Below are 17,829 nucleotides of genomic sequence, written 5' to 3' on the forward strand. Positions count from 1 at the left end.
AGAGCAAGCGCATCCTGAAGCCCTTCCAGAGTACCGTGAAGGCCAACACCCCCCACAGCTCATGGTCATGTCCCCGGGGGGCACCAAGGAGGACTCCAGTGGCCCCCAGCACTTCTCTGCCACCCCACTGAACTCCTGGCACCACATCATCATGTCCAACAGCAGCAGCTACTCCGTCACCAACCTGAGCAGAGAGCGCATCCACCTTCCTATGCTCGGGGGCAGGACCCACCACAGGCCCACAAGCTCCCCCACCATGTGCTCCTACTCCCAGCACAAGCTGAAGGAAGACTCTCCACGCTAGCCCCAATCTAAGCCCTGTTATGTAATTTTACAGAGAAATCACTGGCTTCTACATACAGTCCATGTATTACACATATAACCATAAAAATATATATTCTTCCAGTATACATAGCCACATTTCATGCCAAATGTATTTTCACCCAGTTAAATTAGATGGGATGATGATATTTAAATGAATGTGCCTTAGCTCAATAGCATGACCTCTGTTATTTAAGATATACAGTATCATTTAGGGCCAGGCTTGGCAAAGATCCTGCTCAGACCATAGCTCTTTTCATAATGTCTGGGAAAGTTCCCAGATGTAGATGCACACCCATGAGTCAACTGGGGAAATGATAATACCACACCATTATGACATCCCTGCACTAAAAATATCCTAGCAGTTAGAATCTGCTTCTCAAAGATAACTGACGTCTCACAGTTGTAAAAGGTGTCTAGATACTCTGTGACGTGTATCTTTAATGGTGTGGGTGTGAAGGACACAGGTGCTGATTTCCTCTGAGATATGACAGGCTTTATAAGTCTGCGGACCAACAAGTCTGAACCATAACCACCTCGACCACTCCAGAATGATTTCCACTCTGTTTGTCTTAGCTCTCCTGAGAACCACCTTGGCCTTTGGGGTACGTGTGATGTGATTATGGTGCATCTCTCTCATTATACTAACTGATGCCTATAGAAGTGACTTGTTTATTTTCCTTGTTCTCAGCCTGTAGGCCTGTGGAGTGAGAGGAATGGGACGGAGGATGGAGGGGGGAAGTGCTCCTGTGAGGCCTTCCTGCCCGGCTCCACCTTCCCAGTGGGAGAGCTGGTCCTCCTGGAAGAGACGGCTGTGCAGATCAACCACAAGCTGGAGATGGAAATGAGCAAGATACACCAGTATGGAGTCACATAGATGGTTATAATGGCCTATCACTCTCTGACACACTATACACCATACATCCTATCATCAAATCACATTTTATTTGTCACATGCACGGAATACAACAGGTAGACTTTACCGTGAAATGCTTACTTATGAGCCCTTTCCCAACAATGCAGTTTTAAAAAGTAAGAACAATTTGCAAAAAAGGAAATGGTAACACAATAAAAGAACAATAAGGAGATTATATACAAGGACTACATTCATTGAACTATAGCTAAGCTATAAAGATTGAGCAATAAGCACGGGTTCTGATGACCTACTCTTTCCTTAACAGTAGCTCAGTTTGCCTACTATAATATGACTTCTACGGTAATTTGTATATAAAATATCGCTCCCGTCCAGTTCGAGACATATGAGAGCAAGCTGACAGTGTATGCAGAGAGGATAGTGAACCTGACAGTACTGGTGGAGCTGATGGAGAAGAACCCGAATGCGTACAGTGAGGCCTACATGCAGGAGGTGAAGGTGCAGATCAAACAGTTGGAGGCTCTGGTACAGGAGCTCCTGGGCTCCATACAAACCTCCACTACCGTCTTTGAGTCTCTGCACCAGCAGGTAACTACCCGAAGACTGTCCCCAACAACTCATCTGGCCACGATACAGCTATAAACAATGACCATGTCTACTTTTCACTTCAGACATGTATCTTTTGAAGGACTTAAACTTCTGGTCTTATGGTTGTTTATCTGTGTTCTCACAGATCTCCTCCATGGTGGTGGTCGTGACCAAGCTGGAGAGATATGATAAGAACCTGGTGTTGGTGACCCGTCGTGAGTACATCAACATACAGCTCAAACTGGAGGAGTGTGAGAAGCGCCACAATGAGATCTTCAACCCCAACATCGGTAAGTCTAAGACTACTTTTATGGTCTCCTTTATGGTCTATCTATGCACAGTCACTTCACCCCTACCTACATGTACAAACTACCTCAACTAACCTGTACCCCCGCACACTGACTCGGTACCGGTACCCCCTGTATATAGCCTTGTTATTGTTATGTTATTGTGTTACTTTCTATCATTTGCATTTCACGGTAAGGTCTACACTTGTTGTATTCGGCGCATGTGACAAATAAAGTTTGATTCGATTTTGAATTGATGGTGATACAAACCCGCCTCATGCCAAAACATTTGTAGACCATTGCATCTTTGATGTCACTGACTTTACCCTCTTTTCTCAGGGTCCTGTGAGCACGGAGGTATAACCAGAATCAGCAAGCCCATTGTCAGTCAACTGAATGCCCACTTGAATGCTGGCTTCAAATGGGGAGGCTGGGGGAAAGATTCTAAGCCTGTGCATGGTTCTGAATCTCAATACTGGTACTCTGGGTATAGTGGTGCCTCAATTGTTGACATGAGATTTTACAGTAGCTACAAAAATCTTATTTTGAGAACTCCATTTAAACACCAAAGCTTGACAAGTAGCTGGTATGGAACTGGTAACAACTTCATTGTTCGTGATAACACCCTGTATTATCAATTCAACAACCCATTTAGCATGGCCAAACTGAATTTTACTACTATGAAATATGAGTACAGGGTCATTGCAAAAGCTAGCACCAGATTCTCGTACAGTCACTCACCCAATCAGAACCTAGACTTTGCTGCTGATGAGAATGGGCTGTGGGTGACCTATGCCACAGAGGAATCCAAGGGTAAAATGGTCATTGCTAAAATTCATGAGCCATCATTTGGTATAGAGGAGTTGTGGGAAACCAGTGTGTACAAACCATCTGTGAGCAATGCCTTCATGGTGTGTGGGGTCTTCTATGCTGTCAGAACAGTTGACATTCACTATGAGGAAATATTTTATACTTATGACACCAAGATAAAACAAGAGAGCTACATGAGTATTCCATTTGAGCGTTTCCAGGACAAGTATGTCAACCTGGACTACAACCCCACGGATCAGAAACTCTACATGTACAACGATGGCTACTATGTCAATTATCATCTCTGGTTTGACAACCATGCCACTGTAAACACAACACACCCCTTGGTCAGATAAAAGGCTTATTGTGGCATCTCTCATATTGAAATTCGTTATACTCAAATCAGATTGAATCTCTTTTGTAGTTGCTCTGATTATATAGAATATCCGGTTTCATGCTCATCGTGTTGATTTTAAATAAATATCTTAAGCATTCTCGTTGTATTCAAGTGTTTACTTTTGAAATTCCATCTGAAATAGTACTGTCTTCATTGTATTAAAGTATTATGATTCCTTCAGTCTACATCAGCATCTGTATAATGAGGTGTATACTAGACCCTAGAGTCAGCCAAATGAAGTTCAGTTGTGGCTAATAAGCATGATACAGTGTATCTCATATAAAATACTTTAAATGAGTCCCTTATGCTGATAACAAATTCGGTGCCAAACATAAAGTCAGATGCCAATACATTTTCTGTCTCTACACTGTCTTGTTAATCTTCATGTAGGCCTACTGTAGGTACTAAACAGTCTCACTCACCAACATCACAGAGGGGTTTGTGATGCTGTTTTAGAGGAGAATCTCTCTCAATATGCAGCACATTGTTAGGAATTAATGAACAGTAACACACTTCATTCCTGAGAATACTTAGTCTGCTCATTATTGATATCTAAACATATAGAAAATAAAACTTGTACAATATAATGTGACATTTTTCAAGGATTCGCTACTGTAAAATCTTGAAAGAGCAACATTTGTCTGTTCCTTGTCTTATCTAAAAAATACTATGGTAAAACCATGTTGAACACAGACCCAATCCTCTTTTGGCCTCTTTGGCCATTTATTTTGTTAGCAATACAGTATGAATTCGAACTATGGAAAGTGGCTTAAGTGTTAACTATTTAAACGTAGTTCGCGTACAGGCGCGCGATTCAGTCTGTATCGCCGAAGCATCGCGGATGATCCGCATTCCGATTGAGCCGATATATGCAGCCCGTGAATGCATTCTCCGCGACAGCAGAAACATTGCCTTTATTAATTGTCAATCACATTATAACGCAGATCTTCAGACATTTACATTTACATTTAAGTCATTTAGCAGACGCTCTTATCCAGAGCGACTTACAAATTGGTGCATTCACCTTATAATATCCAGTGGAACAACCACTTTACAATAGTGCATCTAAATATTTTAAGGGGGGGGTTAGAAGGATTACTTTATCCTATCCCAGGTATTCCTTGAAGAGGTGGGGTTTCAGGTGTCTCCGGAAGGTGGTGATTGACTCCGCTGTCCTGGCGTCGTGAGGGAGCTTGTTCCACCATTGGGGTGCCAGAGCAGCGAACAGTTTTGACTGGGCTGAGCGGGAACTGTGCTTCCTCAGAGGTAGGGAGGCGAGCAGGCCAGAGGTGGATGAACGGAGTGCCCTTGTTTGGGTGTAGGGCCTGATCAGAGCCTGAAGGTACGGAGGTGCCGTTCCCCTCACAGCTCCGTAGGCAAGCACCATGGTCTTGTAGCGGATGCGAGCTTCGACTGGAAGCCAGTGGAGAGAGCGGAGGAGCGGGGTGACGTGAGAGAACTTGGGAAGGTTGAACACCAGACGGGCTGCGGCGTTCTGGATGAGTTGTAGGGGTTTAATGGCACAGGCAGGGAGCCCAGCCAGCAGCGAGTTGCAATAATCCAGACGGGAGATGACAAGTGCCTGGATTAGGACCTGCGCCGCTTCCTGTGTGAGGCAGGGTCGTACTCTGCGAATGTTGTAGAGCATGAACCTACAGGATCGGGTCACCGCCTTGATGTTGGTGGAGAACGACAGGGTGTTGTCCAGGGTCACGCCAAGGCTCTTAGCACTCTGGGAGGAGGACACAAGGGAGTTGTCAACCGTGATGGCGAGATCATGGAACGGGCAGTCCTTCCCCGGGAGGAAGAGCAGCTCCGTCTTGCCGAGGTTCAGCTTGAGGTGGTGATCCGTCATCCACACTGATATGTCTGCCAGACATGCAGAGATGCGATTCGCCACCTGGTTGTCAGAAGGGGGAAAGGAGAAGATTAATTGTGTGTCATCTGCATAGCAATGATATGAGAGACCATGTGAGGATATGACAGAGCCAAGTGACTTGGTGTATAGCGAGAATAGGAGTGGGCCAAGAACAGAGCCCTGGGGGACACCAGTGGTGAGAGCACGTGGTGCGCAGACAGATTCTCGCCACGCCACCTGGTAGGAGCGACCTGTCAGGTAGGACGCAATCCAAGCGTGGGCGGCGCCGGAGATGCCCAGCTCGGAGAGGGTGGAGAGGAGGATCTGATGGTTCACGGTATCAAAGGCAGCAGATAGGTCTAGAAGGATGAGAGCAGAGGAGAGAGAGTTAGCTTTAGCAGTGCGGAGAGCCTCCGTGACACAGAGAAGAGCAGTCTCAGTTGAATGCCCAGTCTTGAAACCTGACTGATTAGGATCAAGAAGGTCAGTAGTAGCCTAAGGTTCAGCACCTATACTTCTTACCAGCATAATCTAAAGTCTCAGGTGGAGAAAAAAAGTTAGCATAGTACTTGTGGAATTATGTGATGGAACTTGCTAGGCTATATCATTGGAATAAGGATGAAAATACTTTATTATACTATGCTTATCTCAACATATAATATTCTGCCACATTGTTGATGACTAATAGTAAGATGACTAATAGTAAGATCCAGTTATGTAGTTGATAATATCAGGTGCCATCTACCATATGCCATCAATAACATGTCTTCATAACTGAAAAAACTGTCCATATGCCCTGTTTCTCATGCACTCCATGTCCACCAAATTATTGTGATCAATAAAATGATGAGACAGATTTCAAAAAGTGTACTTGAGAATTTTATTACAAGCAAACAAGGATATCTGCATATAATTCCTCAAGAATTGAAGGTAGTCTCTTAAGAAACAGCAGTAATTATGGGAAGAAGCATGATGTTTCTTATTAGCTGATAGGAGCAGGTCTTTAAAAACCCAGAACAGACGGACAAGGAGCCACACCAGAACAACACTGGATACAATATGGTTCCATTTCTAGTGCTCCTGCCTCTCCTTTGCCCTGGAGGGGCTTGGCTGTTAAGGGCCTCTCATTTTCTCCTTCCACTAAACCTTGACAGTTAGAGATACTTCCAAAAAGAGCGCTAGTTTACTACTTGTGTGAGCTACCACTGTGAAGTTCAGTCCAAACTTGTATTTTCCTCCAGCCAATGGAGGACTGGGACTCTGGAAATGTGACTGCGTCTGTAGGTGAGTTGGGGCAATGTCTTTGTCATGTGTTTCTACCTGACATCACCTTCCCTGCCGACCATGTGGAACACATGCAGCAAGTCACCAAGGATCTAATGCTGGAAGTGGGAATCCAGATAAAATAATGTACTGTTGTATTGTAATGAACACCATGAGGTTTGAGCCCCCTGAACAGGATTGAATCCATATTGCATTTGCACGCCAGGTGATGTTAATAGTAGCCTACTCCAGTTTATGGAACACGTCTTGTAAACCTTGGAGGAGATGCTTGTGTATATTTAACTGAGACCTCATTCACAGTATACCCTACTAGATATCTTACACCAGGACAACTACCTGTGTCTCTCTTGCAGCTGGACAGTTACAAGGGCAGGCTTGTGATCTATTCGGCTGAGTTAAGCAACCTGACTATCCGAGAGGAGATTTTGGAGAGCGGCCCTGATAAGTACATCCGACTGGATTTCGAGCTTCTCAGGATCGAGCTGAGAGAGTTTGAATCGTTGGTGACACAGCTGAAGGAATCCCTCAACTCCTCCTCACCTATGTTCGACAGCCTGTACACTGAGGTAAATGGGTGATAGGTAGACAGACATAGCAGAATGACTATTAATGACTGGCATTGGCATTATAAATAAGTGACAGCTAATATCATGCGGAAGAAAGAGGAATGTTGCTATATGGAACAAATGACCTATTTGTCCTTTGTACACATGCATCCATAGATTCACAACATGAGCCTGATTGTGAACCAGCTGGAGAGCTATGACAAGAGTAACCTGGAAGTGATCCGTATTGAGTTTGAAAAACTGCAGAAGAAGCTGGAGGAGTGCCAGAAGAACCAAGAGAAGGGGACAAACCCAGATATTGGTAAGAAGCCTCTGTGATGGTAGCATTGTTAACATATTGTATCATTATTTCAAAGCCAGTAGTTTGTGGATTTGTTTGTCTTATATATTATTAATAGCTATTTATGTTTTCCCCCGGGCTCCTGCAACCATAAAGGCATTGCCAGTGTAGGGAAGCCAGTGAACAGCCAACTGAATGCGAACTTGAATGCGGGCTACAGATTTGGGGGGTGATGGAAAAGGCTCAAAACCCAATCGTGGCTTTGAATCAATGTATTGGTATGGTGCCTATAGCAGTGCCTCAGTGCATGACTTTGATCTTTACTCCGACTATCAAAATCTGGTTTTAAGGAATTAATTTAAACAACATAACTTGCCAAATGGATTGCAGGGTACCGGCAACAATTATATTGTTCATGGTAACACCCTGTATTACCAGAAAAACAGCAGTATCCCACCCCTTATTTTTCAGTAGAATATAAGTCACTCCGTATAACTAGTACCACAATATGACTCATCCCCAGCATGATATCAGACCCCTCCCACCCTAGCTTTGGGCTGGGCTGTGGTTTACTCTCTCACACGTCTCCTCTCATTTCCCCCTCCCCTTCCCAGCTCTCCTCCTTGGGCTCAGGCTGGGGCTTCCGCCTTGCTCCTCTGTAAGCAAGCCCTCCCCTGGGGTTGTTCTTTGTGCTCCAGCGAGAGTCTGGGTCCAACTGAGAGCAGATTAGACTAAGCAGGCAGGGTGAGGCCACATAGCATCCATTCACTGCATGTACAACAACGAACCATGCACATTGTTTTATTCTTACGGTTTCAGGTCATTGTTGTACAAACTCCATTGACTAATTCAAATGTGGATACAACATTATACTGTAATAAATTGCCAAATCTATCTGAAATAGAAAAACGGTCTGGAGACAACAGCAAGACAAAAACAGAACCGAATATTTTTTATAACTAAACCAAGATAGACCACAGCCTGTCGTTTTCAAGGGGAACAAATGAGCCATAGTGGGCAGAACACGCAGGGAGGGGGCAGAGCCAAGCACGAGTTAGCGAGATCCCATTGGTGCGTTTCAGCATCATCTGCATATTTCCGTTAAGGAACGCCTACTCTCTAAAGTGCGCGTGTGCAATAACTCAAAAGTGTACAAACCTTAGTCCACTCTGTTCATAACATATTGTAGTTTTGCGAAAGAAAACTGTATTGATATCAAATGTTTCATCGATGAGAAAATGAGCAGAATGTCGGCCAAAATCCATCTCGTTCCATCTTCTCCCACTGCGCGCCAGTGGGTTTCCCCTCAGTGGAAACGCCAAGCGGATGCTTCACATTTATACATCCAGTAAAATATCTGTCTCATTGTTCTATCTGACAGCTCCGTCTCTTTAAATATTACATCTGTCAGGATGAGACGGGGGAAGTTAAGGCATCGTGGCTAATGGTACCACCGTACATCATTTCAAGCCAATAGGCAGCCTCGCTGAACTCTCCTCCTTTTTCTGATATCTGTGCAGACGGAGGCTGCTGAGGACGAAGGCTGATGCTGGGGCATGCTCTGATCATTTCAGGTAGGATATATGTGTGCATGTGCTGTCTGTCTGTCGTGTGGCGACCAAGATGTATGTATGATGCAAGCATGTCTATCCATTGCAGACAAAGAAATGGGATTATTATATTGTTAATCTTGTGTATTCTAGTTTGTCTCTACGCTGACATAATGTTTGTCGTTAGTATCAAGGATATTGGTGCATGTAACATGGAAATACTGCAGGAGGCTGACTGATTCTCAACAACAGACACACTATGACTTCCCCTCATTAGACTGTATGAGAAATGATAAAGGGTGTATGTGAGTGGGATACAAAACTAACCCCATGTCACATTGATACTGTAGTAAGGCATCAGCACATTTTCATTGTGCACTTTTGTGGTATGCTAAGAGCTACTATGATTGCAATACATTAGCATTTATAAAACCTCTGACAGGGATCTGCCCACAGCTTTCGTACAGTAATATGTACCCACAGGGCAAAGACGGCGTCATTTCAACGTCTAGTTTTGATTTACATTTGGTTCAGTAGTCAACTAACGTAAATTCAATGTGAAATCAACAACAAAAACAGATTTTCTTTTAGATTAAAGAAAAAAATGTAATTTTTTGCAAATGTATTAAAAAACAGAAATACCTTATTTACATAAGTATTCAGACCCTTTGCTATGAGACTCAAAATTGAGCTCAGGTCCATCCTGTTTCCATTGATCATCCTTGAGGTGTTTCGACAACTTGATTTGAGTCCACCTGTGGTGAATTCAATTGATTGGTCATGATTTGGAAAGACACACACCTGTCTATATAAGGTCCCACAGTTGACAGTTTATGTCAGAGCAAAAACCAAGCCATGAGGCTGAAGGAATTATCTGTAGAGTTCTGAGACAGGATTGTGTTGAGGCACAGATCTGGGGAAGGGTTTCAAAACATTTCTGCAGCATTGAAGGTCCCCAAGAACACAGTTGCCTCCATCATTTTTAAATAGAAAAAGTTTGGAACCACCAAGACTCTTGCTAGGGCTGGCCACCCGGCCAAACTGAGCAATCAGGGGATAAAGGCTTTGGTCAGGGAGGTGACCAAGAACCCGATGGTCACTCTGACAGAGCTCCAGAATCTTCCAGAAGGACAACCATCTCTGCAGCACTCCACCAATCAAGCCTTATGGTAGAGTGGCCAGACGGAAGCCACTCCTCAGTAAAAGGCACATGACAGCCCGCTTGGAGTTTGCCAAAAGGCGCGTAAAGACTCTCAGACCATGTTAAACAAGATTGGCTTGAATGCCAAGCATCACGTCTGGAGGAAACCTGGCACCATCCCTACAATGAAGCATGGTGGTGGCAGCATCATGCTGTGGGTATGTTTTTCAGTGGCAGGGACTGGGAGACTAGTCAGGATCGAGGCAAAGATGAACGGAGCAAAGTACAGAGAGATCCTTGATGAAAACTTGCTCCAGAGTGCTCAGGACCTCACTCTGGGGCGAAGGTTCACCTTCCAACAGGACAACGACCCTAAGCACACAGTCAAGACAACACAGGAGTGGCTTTGGGACAAGTCTCTGAATGTCCTTAAGTGGCCCAGCCAGAGCCTGGACATGAACCCGATCTAATGTCTCTGGAGAGACCTGAAAATAGCTGTGCAGCAATGCTCCCCATCCAACCTGACAGAGCTTAAGAGGATCTGCAGAGAAGAATGAGAGAAACTCCTCAAATACAGGTGTACCAAGCTTGTAGCATCATACCCAAGAAGACTCAATGCTGTAATCGCTGCCAAAGGTGCTTCAACAAAGTACTCAGTAAAGGGCCTGAATACTTATGTAAATGCTATTTTGTTTCTTTTATTTGTATAAATTAGCAAACATTTCTTAAATCCTGTTTTTGCTTTTGTCATTATAGGGTGTTGTGTGTAAATTGATGAGAAAAAAAACAATTTAATACATTTTCGAATAAGGCTGCAAAGTAACAAAATGTGGAAAAAGTCAAGGGGTCTGAATACTTTCCGAAGGCAGTGTAAGTACTTTGAGTCATCCTTCCTCCTCACCGCCCCTGCAGCACTGACAGTGTTTATTCATCAGCAATGGTACTGGAGCTGCACACTCATACTCACTTCCTGTGCTCTACTGAAGTAAAAACTGAACTCTCTGATGACCCAGGTTCGTATCATCATGCTTGAAAACAAAGACTTTAACCTTCAAGTGGAGGAGGATAACCCCCCCAGTGAGCCGACTAACTGCTACCAGAGATGAGTCCCACTGCTGATCGGACCAGGGAGTAAAGGTGAGACACTCCACATGCTTATGATCTGACGAGGAGGCTGGTGTAAATGTTATGGCTCATAATAGTGGCTGGAATGGGGCGACTGGAATGGTATCAAACACATGGTTAACAATGTTTGACCCCATTCCATTTTTTCCTTTCCAGCCATTACTATGAGCCTGACTAGCTTTCCCCCTTTCTCTTCCTTCCTCCCCAATGACGGTGCCACCAGCTGCCTGTAAGGGGAGAGGAACAGAAACAGTCTATTATTGGTCACATTACTTTCACTTTACTCTCAGTTTCATGCTTTGCCGTCATGTTTTTCTCAGACAAGTGACTAGTTAAGGGATTTACTGTAGCCCTGGGGAAATCTTGGCTTTTGGTAGTTAACCATCTCTGGAAGATTTGATCAATTATTCACTGCCATCATAAGGATTATTCTTAGGAACTTCCCTTAAAGAGAGCGGTAGCTGGTCGTGTTATGACTCCTCCTAGGACATACAGGTCAGTGTGATTACATATAGTACGGTACACTCTGTTGTGTGGTTGCTAGGCCCGTCTGGACCTCCACAGTGCCGAGCCAGGACAGCCAGGACAGCCATGGCCAAGAGAGACTACCTGGTGGAGGCAGCCAAGCAGATCCACATGGCTCTGGACAGGGAGGTCAGTGAAGACTATGAAGCTGCCTTCAGCTACTACAAGAATGGGGTTGACCTGCTGCTCAATGGAGTTCAAGGTACAGTGGTAAATCTACTGTACTCTAGAGTATTCTGTCAACATGCAGGGTTCTGGTTAGGGTGATATTGAATAGAGCAGGTTAAGGCGCTACAGACTTTAGCTACTCAACACAGTGAGAACAAGTCATGCGGCATGAAACAGGGACATGTGGATTCATCTGCTCATGACTCATCCATTGTAAAGCAGAATTAAATAATTCCTATGAAAAACAGGAAGTCAGAAAGCCAGGGTCAGAGAAAGATTTCCATACTGGTAAAGCATGCCGGATATTCTCTCTCTGCTGTGCTAGTGAAGTATGTCAGCTATATTCAAACAGAAGCGTTTGAATGAGGATGTTATTTCAGTTTAGTGGAGTGAGGTTTCTCCATTGTGTGAGAGAACTGAGGTCTGATGTAGTTGGTCTGCCTTCCAGTGGATCCTAACAAGGAGCGCCGGGAGGCAGTGAAGAGGAAGACTACTCAGTATCTGAAGAGGGCCGAGGAAATCTTTATCTCCCACCTGCAGGACAACCTGGGGAAGGGGAACTCTCACTTAGGGGTAAGAAGATGACCTTTGAACCCTCATTTTGACAAGATGAACATTCCATAATACTGTGCAAATCTTATTGATGGAAATCAACCCACTCTGATCATCCATGTTACTCAGGGAAACTGGACACTCATTTTCCAGCTTTTCACTCCTGTGTTGATTTATATGTCTAGTCTGTTATTGAAGAGGTGGTTAAGTGCTATTCATGTTAGCACCTCTCTGAATCATTTCCTTCTGGGAAAGCCTGAGTCACATCCTCAAAGCAACCAGCATGTGCTGCTTACAGCCTCTCTCTGGAGATGGGCTACAGAACAGCACAACAACCCCATCTCCCTCTGTTACACTACACCCGACCCGGGCGAGAAGATCGCATTATATCTGCCAGGATGCCTCGCACTGGCCGGCTGGGCGCTCTCTCTCCCCCTCTCTTATGCAACATGCTAATATCTGTTCTAAGATTGTAACTAATCCTTGAGTAGAAGCAACATTTCAGATCTGAATCAAACACAAAGACACGTGTCCACATCGCTGTTATCTGTCCTGTACTGATCTGTAATCTCTTTTTATCACCAGGGTTACAGTAGTCTGAGATTCCGGCCAATCAGACACCTGAGCTGCCCAGTGGAGGATCTGGAGATGTGTAAAGTGGTGGGGATCATCGATAAGGTAAGGACGTTTTTACACTCACTGCTCTCAACCAGACATGGGTACTATAACGTTTTGTTAGACTGATGATAATCTCTTGAACAGACATCCTGGCTGTAGTTAACCCTTTGTTAACCAAATCAAATCACATTTAATTGGTCACATACACCATGTGTTATAGATCCAGTGACAACCACGGTGCTTACCTATGCAAATAGTACCTTGTCCTAAAATGTCACAACCATCTAATAACATACTATTTAAAATCAACTAAAATGTATGTCTTCTCCCCAAGGTCCTGATTGTCCAAAGCCTGATTACAAAGGAGAAATGTGTTGTTAAAGTAAGTACTTACGTCTGAACTGAACACTACCAATACAGTATGTCAGAGGAGAGAGTGGCAGACATGTAGTAGAAACATGTAGTAGAAACAGTGCAGCTGTCTATCTGTGTAGATGCATATCCAGGGCACAGATGGCTGTTGTACTGTCTGGACCCCTGCCAGCCATTCTGTGGCAGCCCAGTCAATGGGAATACTCTCAGTCTCCCTGAGTATCCTTCACCATTGATTTGGCTAAAAGCCCTCCACTCTGACCCTCTTAGTGGAAATGCACCTCTGATTTCCGTAACCAGAGAGTTGTTATTGGAAAATACTGTAGGAGGGTCTCTAAGGCGCAGGTCTCAGTAGTCTCGTTTACACCTGGCACTATCATGCATCATATGTCTTGATCTTGTCCACATTCTGATTGTGCCCAGATCTTGAGAAATGTGTCTACATATGGTATTAAAATGTATCTTTTTATACGACCACTGTGTCCACGTTGTGACCAGATTTCCTGGTCTCTCCCTGTATATAAATGATTTGATGGATATTCTTTCAAAATAATATTTATTTATTTTAAGACACATATTGATGCCATAAGTCAGTAGTGCCACCTGTCAATGATTTTACAGGACAGGATAATGAGGATTTAAATGGTTTCACTATCCAGACCTGTTTACACTAACGATATCTAGACACAATGCATGCCTGACTACCTCCGTAAGTGGTCAGGAAGATCTGATCACAATCGGATCACAATGTGTCTTTTAATCGTCTACACCTGTCTTAACAATCAGAATGTGGACAAGATCAGGACAAAGGACGCGTGTTAGAACCAGGTATATAAACAGTGCTAGAGAAGAGCCAGCTTTTGTAGAGATGAGATTTTAGATTTCTGTTTTTATCAATTAACTATAGACACAGACTAAGACTAGACAAGAGAACAATGTGTATTACAGTAGAGAAGTTGCATTTTGACCAAGGTAATAGTAACAGCATATTAATAAATGTATTGTTCTATTGCGCTGTGTCCTCTCAGAGCCTGCCCAAGTCGAGCTGGGCGAGCCGGGACCAGCCCACTATCATCCCCCAGGGTGTCCCCTATATGGTGAAGCTGCTGAGGTACTATGTCAGTGAGGACGCTGTGTACCTGCATCTGGAGCATGTTCAAGGTGAGCTGAACACCGGCTCTGCCTGCCAGCCCTGCAGTATGGGAGATGTAGCTGATGCTCTTACCTAGCCTATCGCCATGCAAAGGGAGATTTATGTCCATGGCATATCAGTGGACCTACAGTTTACATTTTTTGTTGTTGATGGTTGCACTCTTCAGCCATTTTGGGTCAAGGATGCCAAGGAGATTAGAAAAGATAGCTGAATTAAAATGAAGAAAAACGACTATTGTTTTATGATGTATTGACTTTTCTATGCTCTGTAGGTGGGAAGCTTTTCTCCAAACTGTCCAAGGTGAGGAACGACCGAGCCAAGGAGCACCCAGAATGCTACATTCCCAGCCAGCACAGGATCAAACTGAAGAACAGCTACACCTCCTCTACCATCAGCTCAGACTACCATCAGAATGACAGAGGGACAACCCCTCTCCTGGAGAGGGAGAACGAGGAGAGCCCAGACACAGACTCCCCTGCATCTTGGCATGAGGCTCAGCATCGTCTGGAAGGCTGTAGGACCCACTCCTACTGCGAGGAGACAGGCTGCCTGCAGAACTCCAGATCTACAGCGCCACAGCCCACTTTATCTGGGCCAATGAGGACAGACATCAGTCCCCATATCCATCCAGCAGGCCACAGTCAGTGTTTGCACTCTGAAACTCAGGACAAGCCTGCTCTTCCTAGTCATCTGTGCATCGATCAGGTTCCTGATGTCACCTCTGAGCCTTCTGGGAAGGCCACTGGAACAGCAAAAATAGAATCCAGTTTGGATTTTGACGTGGTGTGGAAGGCTGCTGATCCGACACAGAATTGTGAGAGTAACTCCGATATAGCTGCAGGTAAACCTGTACTTCGAACAACTCAGACCTCTTCTGGTGGGACAGGGTCAACACTGAACTTGAAGAATCATTCTATCAGTTTGTATTCACAGAAAAGTTATGTTCCCAATACATTGAAATTACCCCTCCATAATCAAAGCCAAGCTAGTGAGATGGCAACTTTGACCTCCTATGGCTCTCACCAAGGCAGTGTTTCAGGTGGAGACCTTGAGAACACTGTGGGTGTGGAGATATCCACACACCAGGAGAGAGGGCAGGAAGAGCAGGTAAACCACCACACTACTGAAAAGAGCATTGTAAACTTAGTAAGCAGGGACACAGAGACTTCCCAGCCTGGCAGAGCTGTTTATCCATCTACAGTAGACAAGCTGAAGGTCATGAGGACATCCTCAGGGATCTCTCACCGCCCTTCCGTCCCTCGCTGTCTCAGTGCTGGGACACAGCAGGGGAACCAGGCAGGCATCTCCCTGGCCATCACAGGGGCAAAGTATCATGTGGGGTCTCCTTGCAGAGAGCCAGGGGAGGAGGGCTGGGAGCTGAGCCCTGTGAGTAAGGACATCCCCCAAGGGAAAGGATCACTGTGTGACCCCAACACCCCTGGCCCCACAGGGGCCTCCCCACAGTGTCAGAAGGAGGACATGAATGCTTTCCTGAAGTCAAATGGATCAGATGGACAGGGTCAGGATCAGATCATTGAGGTGGAGTTCCCAGCCAAGGCCTCCAGAGGGAGAGACGGGGTCAGGCAGGGCTGTTGGGGGCTGCCTGAGGCAGAGGTGTGTCTGTTGGGAGCTCAGATCCTCCTGGCCCTGGAGAGTCTTCACCAGCAAGGTGTCATGTGCCGTGACCTCAACCCAAAGAACATCCTGCTTACCAGCATTGGTTAGTCACCGAAATCACTTTAACTCCGTAAGGTCTCAGTTTTTGGCATGAGTTGAGTCTTGAAAACTCAACAAACTTTGATTGTGACATATTGTCATGTTTCTCAACAGGAAAGGTCTGCCTGACATTCTTTGGCCAGTGGAGTGAAGTTCAGTCAGAAACCAACTCTGAAGCTATGGACCAGATGTACTGTGCCCCAGGTGAAAACATTGTTTATTCAATAAACCTGTCACAACAGTTCCACATATGGCTGTTACCCTAAAGTGCCTTCCAGTGGTGAGAATCAGACATTTAGTTTGATCCAACAAGAAACCTGTGAATAACAGTTCTGTTTGTTGTTGGCCAATAGAGATTGGAGGTGTGTCTAAAATCACAGAGGCTTGTGATTGGTGGAGTCTGGGGGCATTGCTATTTGAACTTCTTACAGGAATGGTAAATAACATTTGTATTGAATAATCCTTTGAAAAAAAAGAGGTCAGAATCTTGCCCGCTGCCATAGTAAAGTTTATTCAATCCAAACATGTGTATGTATATTGATTAGAGTGCTGCCAAGTGATCTGTTGGTAGTGTATCTGTGTTGGTACTGTTATCAAGGCCTTGTTGAAAGTGTAAGCCTGTTCCTGTGCCTCCAGCCCCTGTGGCAGTTCCACCCAGCCGGGGTACATTCTCACACCCAGCTTCTGATCCCAGACCAGCTGAGTACTGCAGCTGCCTCCCTGCTCACTGAGGTAAGGCCTGAGTCCCATTACACACATGACTGGTAGTATAAATACCGTAGACATATACACACACAGCCACACACATTGTACAAACTCAAATTGGCTTTCTGAATGAGTGACTATTGTGTTCCACAGCTTCTGCAGTTTGACGCTGGTTATCGTTTGGGCTCTGGAGGCGGTGGAGTGAGTGACATCAAGTGTCACCCCTTCTTTAATGGTGTCTCCTGGAAGGCACTGAGCAGTTAGCAGGTCAACACTGTCTGTCGCCTGAAGTTGGGCAGCCACTGCCCCCTTGTGGCTAAAATAATTGAAGTCCCAGCTCTGGAGTTACTTACTGAGTATCTTGTTCTTCCCAAAGAATGATAGATTAGAAGGGTAATTCAGAGCAGCAGGCACACAACCAAACTCTGCCTGCAGTGTTCTCTTTGTAACCTCCATGTTTGAATAATAGACGCTAGTGTAAACATAGAGTAGGGCAAAATGTACTCCTGGGTGACTTTTGGGGTATTTCTTTTATACAAATGACATGCAATGCTACTGTTAACATATCCATGCATATCATCACCAAGTATGGAAACGGAAGTTTTTCATTGTCAAACACTTACTACACAAATACTTTTTGGTCAGCTAATGGCTGTGATAAACAGCGTTGACAATAAGGTTAGTAAAATGAAGCAATGCATCTGTGCTGTGTGTCTTTAATACACACTCATGGTCAGCCTTTTTTCTGGTCATCTGTACAAAGCCTATATCAGGGTTTCTCAAACTCGGTCCTGGGGCCCTACCTGGGTGCACGTTTTGGTTTCTGCCCTAGCACTACACAGCTGGTTCAAATAATCAAAGCTTGATCAGTTGGTTATTTGAATCAGTTGTGTAGTGCTAGGGCAGAAACCAAAATGTGCACCCAGGTAGGGCCCCAGG

General features: G+C 44.8%; 2 protein-coding genes and 1 pseudogene across 4 annotated transcripts; all 3 read left to right on the plus strand.

Moving 5' to 3' along the window:
- Positions 1-819: 819 nt before the first annotated feature.
- Positions 820-3,374, plus strand: LOC106611098 (olfactomedin-4). The gene is made up of 4 exons (XM_082955663.1): positions 820-926; positions 1,013-1,783; positions 1,929-2,073; positions 2,410-3,374. The coding sequence occupies exons 2-4, from the start codon at positions 1,643-1,645 to the stop codon at positions 3,234-3,236; spliced, it is 1,113 nt and encodes a 370-aa protein (XP_082811789.1). The 5' UTR covers positions 820-926; positions 1,013-1,642; the 3' UTR covers positions 3,237-3,374.
- A 3,005-nt stretch (positions 3,375-6,379) lies between these two features.
- On the plus strand, positions 6,380-8,000 carry LOC106610926 (olfactomedin-4-like; annotated as a pseudogene).
- A 419-nt stretch (positions 8,001-8,419) lies between these two features.
- Positions 8,420-17,590, plus strand: LOC106611054 (ribosomal protein S6 kinase-like 1). 3 transcript variants are annotated; one of them, XM_014210895.3, is made up of 12 exons: positions 8,421-8,839; positions 10,970-11,093; positions 11,626-11,808; positions 12,223-12,347; positions 12,912-13,004; positions 13,279-13,326; positions 14,345-14,477; positions 14,741-16,189; positions 16,300-16,389; positions 16,539-16,621; positions 16,822-16,917; positions 17,044-17,590. In XM_014210895.3, exons 3-12 carry the CDS (start codon positions 11,673-11,675, stop codon positions 17,152-17,154), a joined length of 2,364 nt encoding a protein of 787 aa, XP_014066370.3. In that variant the 5' UTR covers positions 8,421-8,839; positions 10,970-11,093; positions 11,626-11,672; the 3' UTR covers positions 17,155-17,590. The 3 variants fall into 3 exon arrangements, with proteins under 3 accessions (XP_082811790.1, XP_014066370.3, XP_014066374.3); XM_082955664.1 differs by lacking the exon at positions 16,539-16,621 and having other exon boundaries at positions 8,420-8,839; XM_014210899.3 differs by lacking the exons at positions 8,421-8,839; positions 10,970-11,093 and having other exon boundaries at positions 11,197-11,735.
- Positions 17,591-17,829: the final 239 nt, after the last annotated feature.

This window comes from Salmo salar, chromosome 09 (assembly GCF_965601325.2).
Source record: "Salmo salar chromosome 09, fSalSal1, whole genome shotgun sequence".
NCBI lineage: Eukaryota > Metazoa > Chordata > Actinopteri > Salmoniformes > Salmonidae > Salmo > Salmo salar.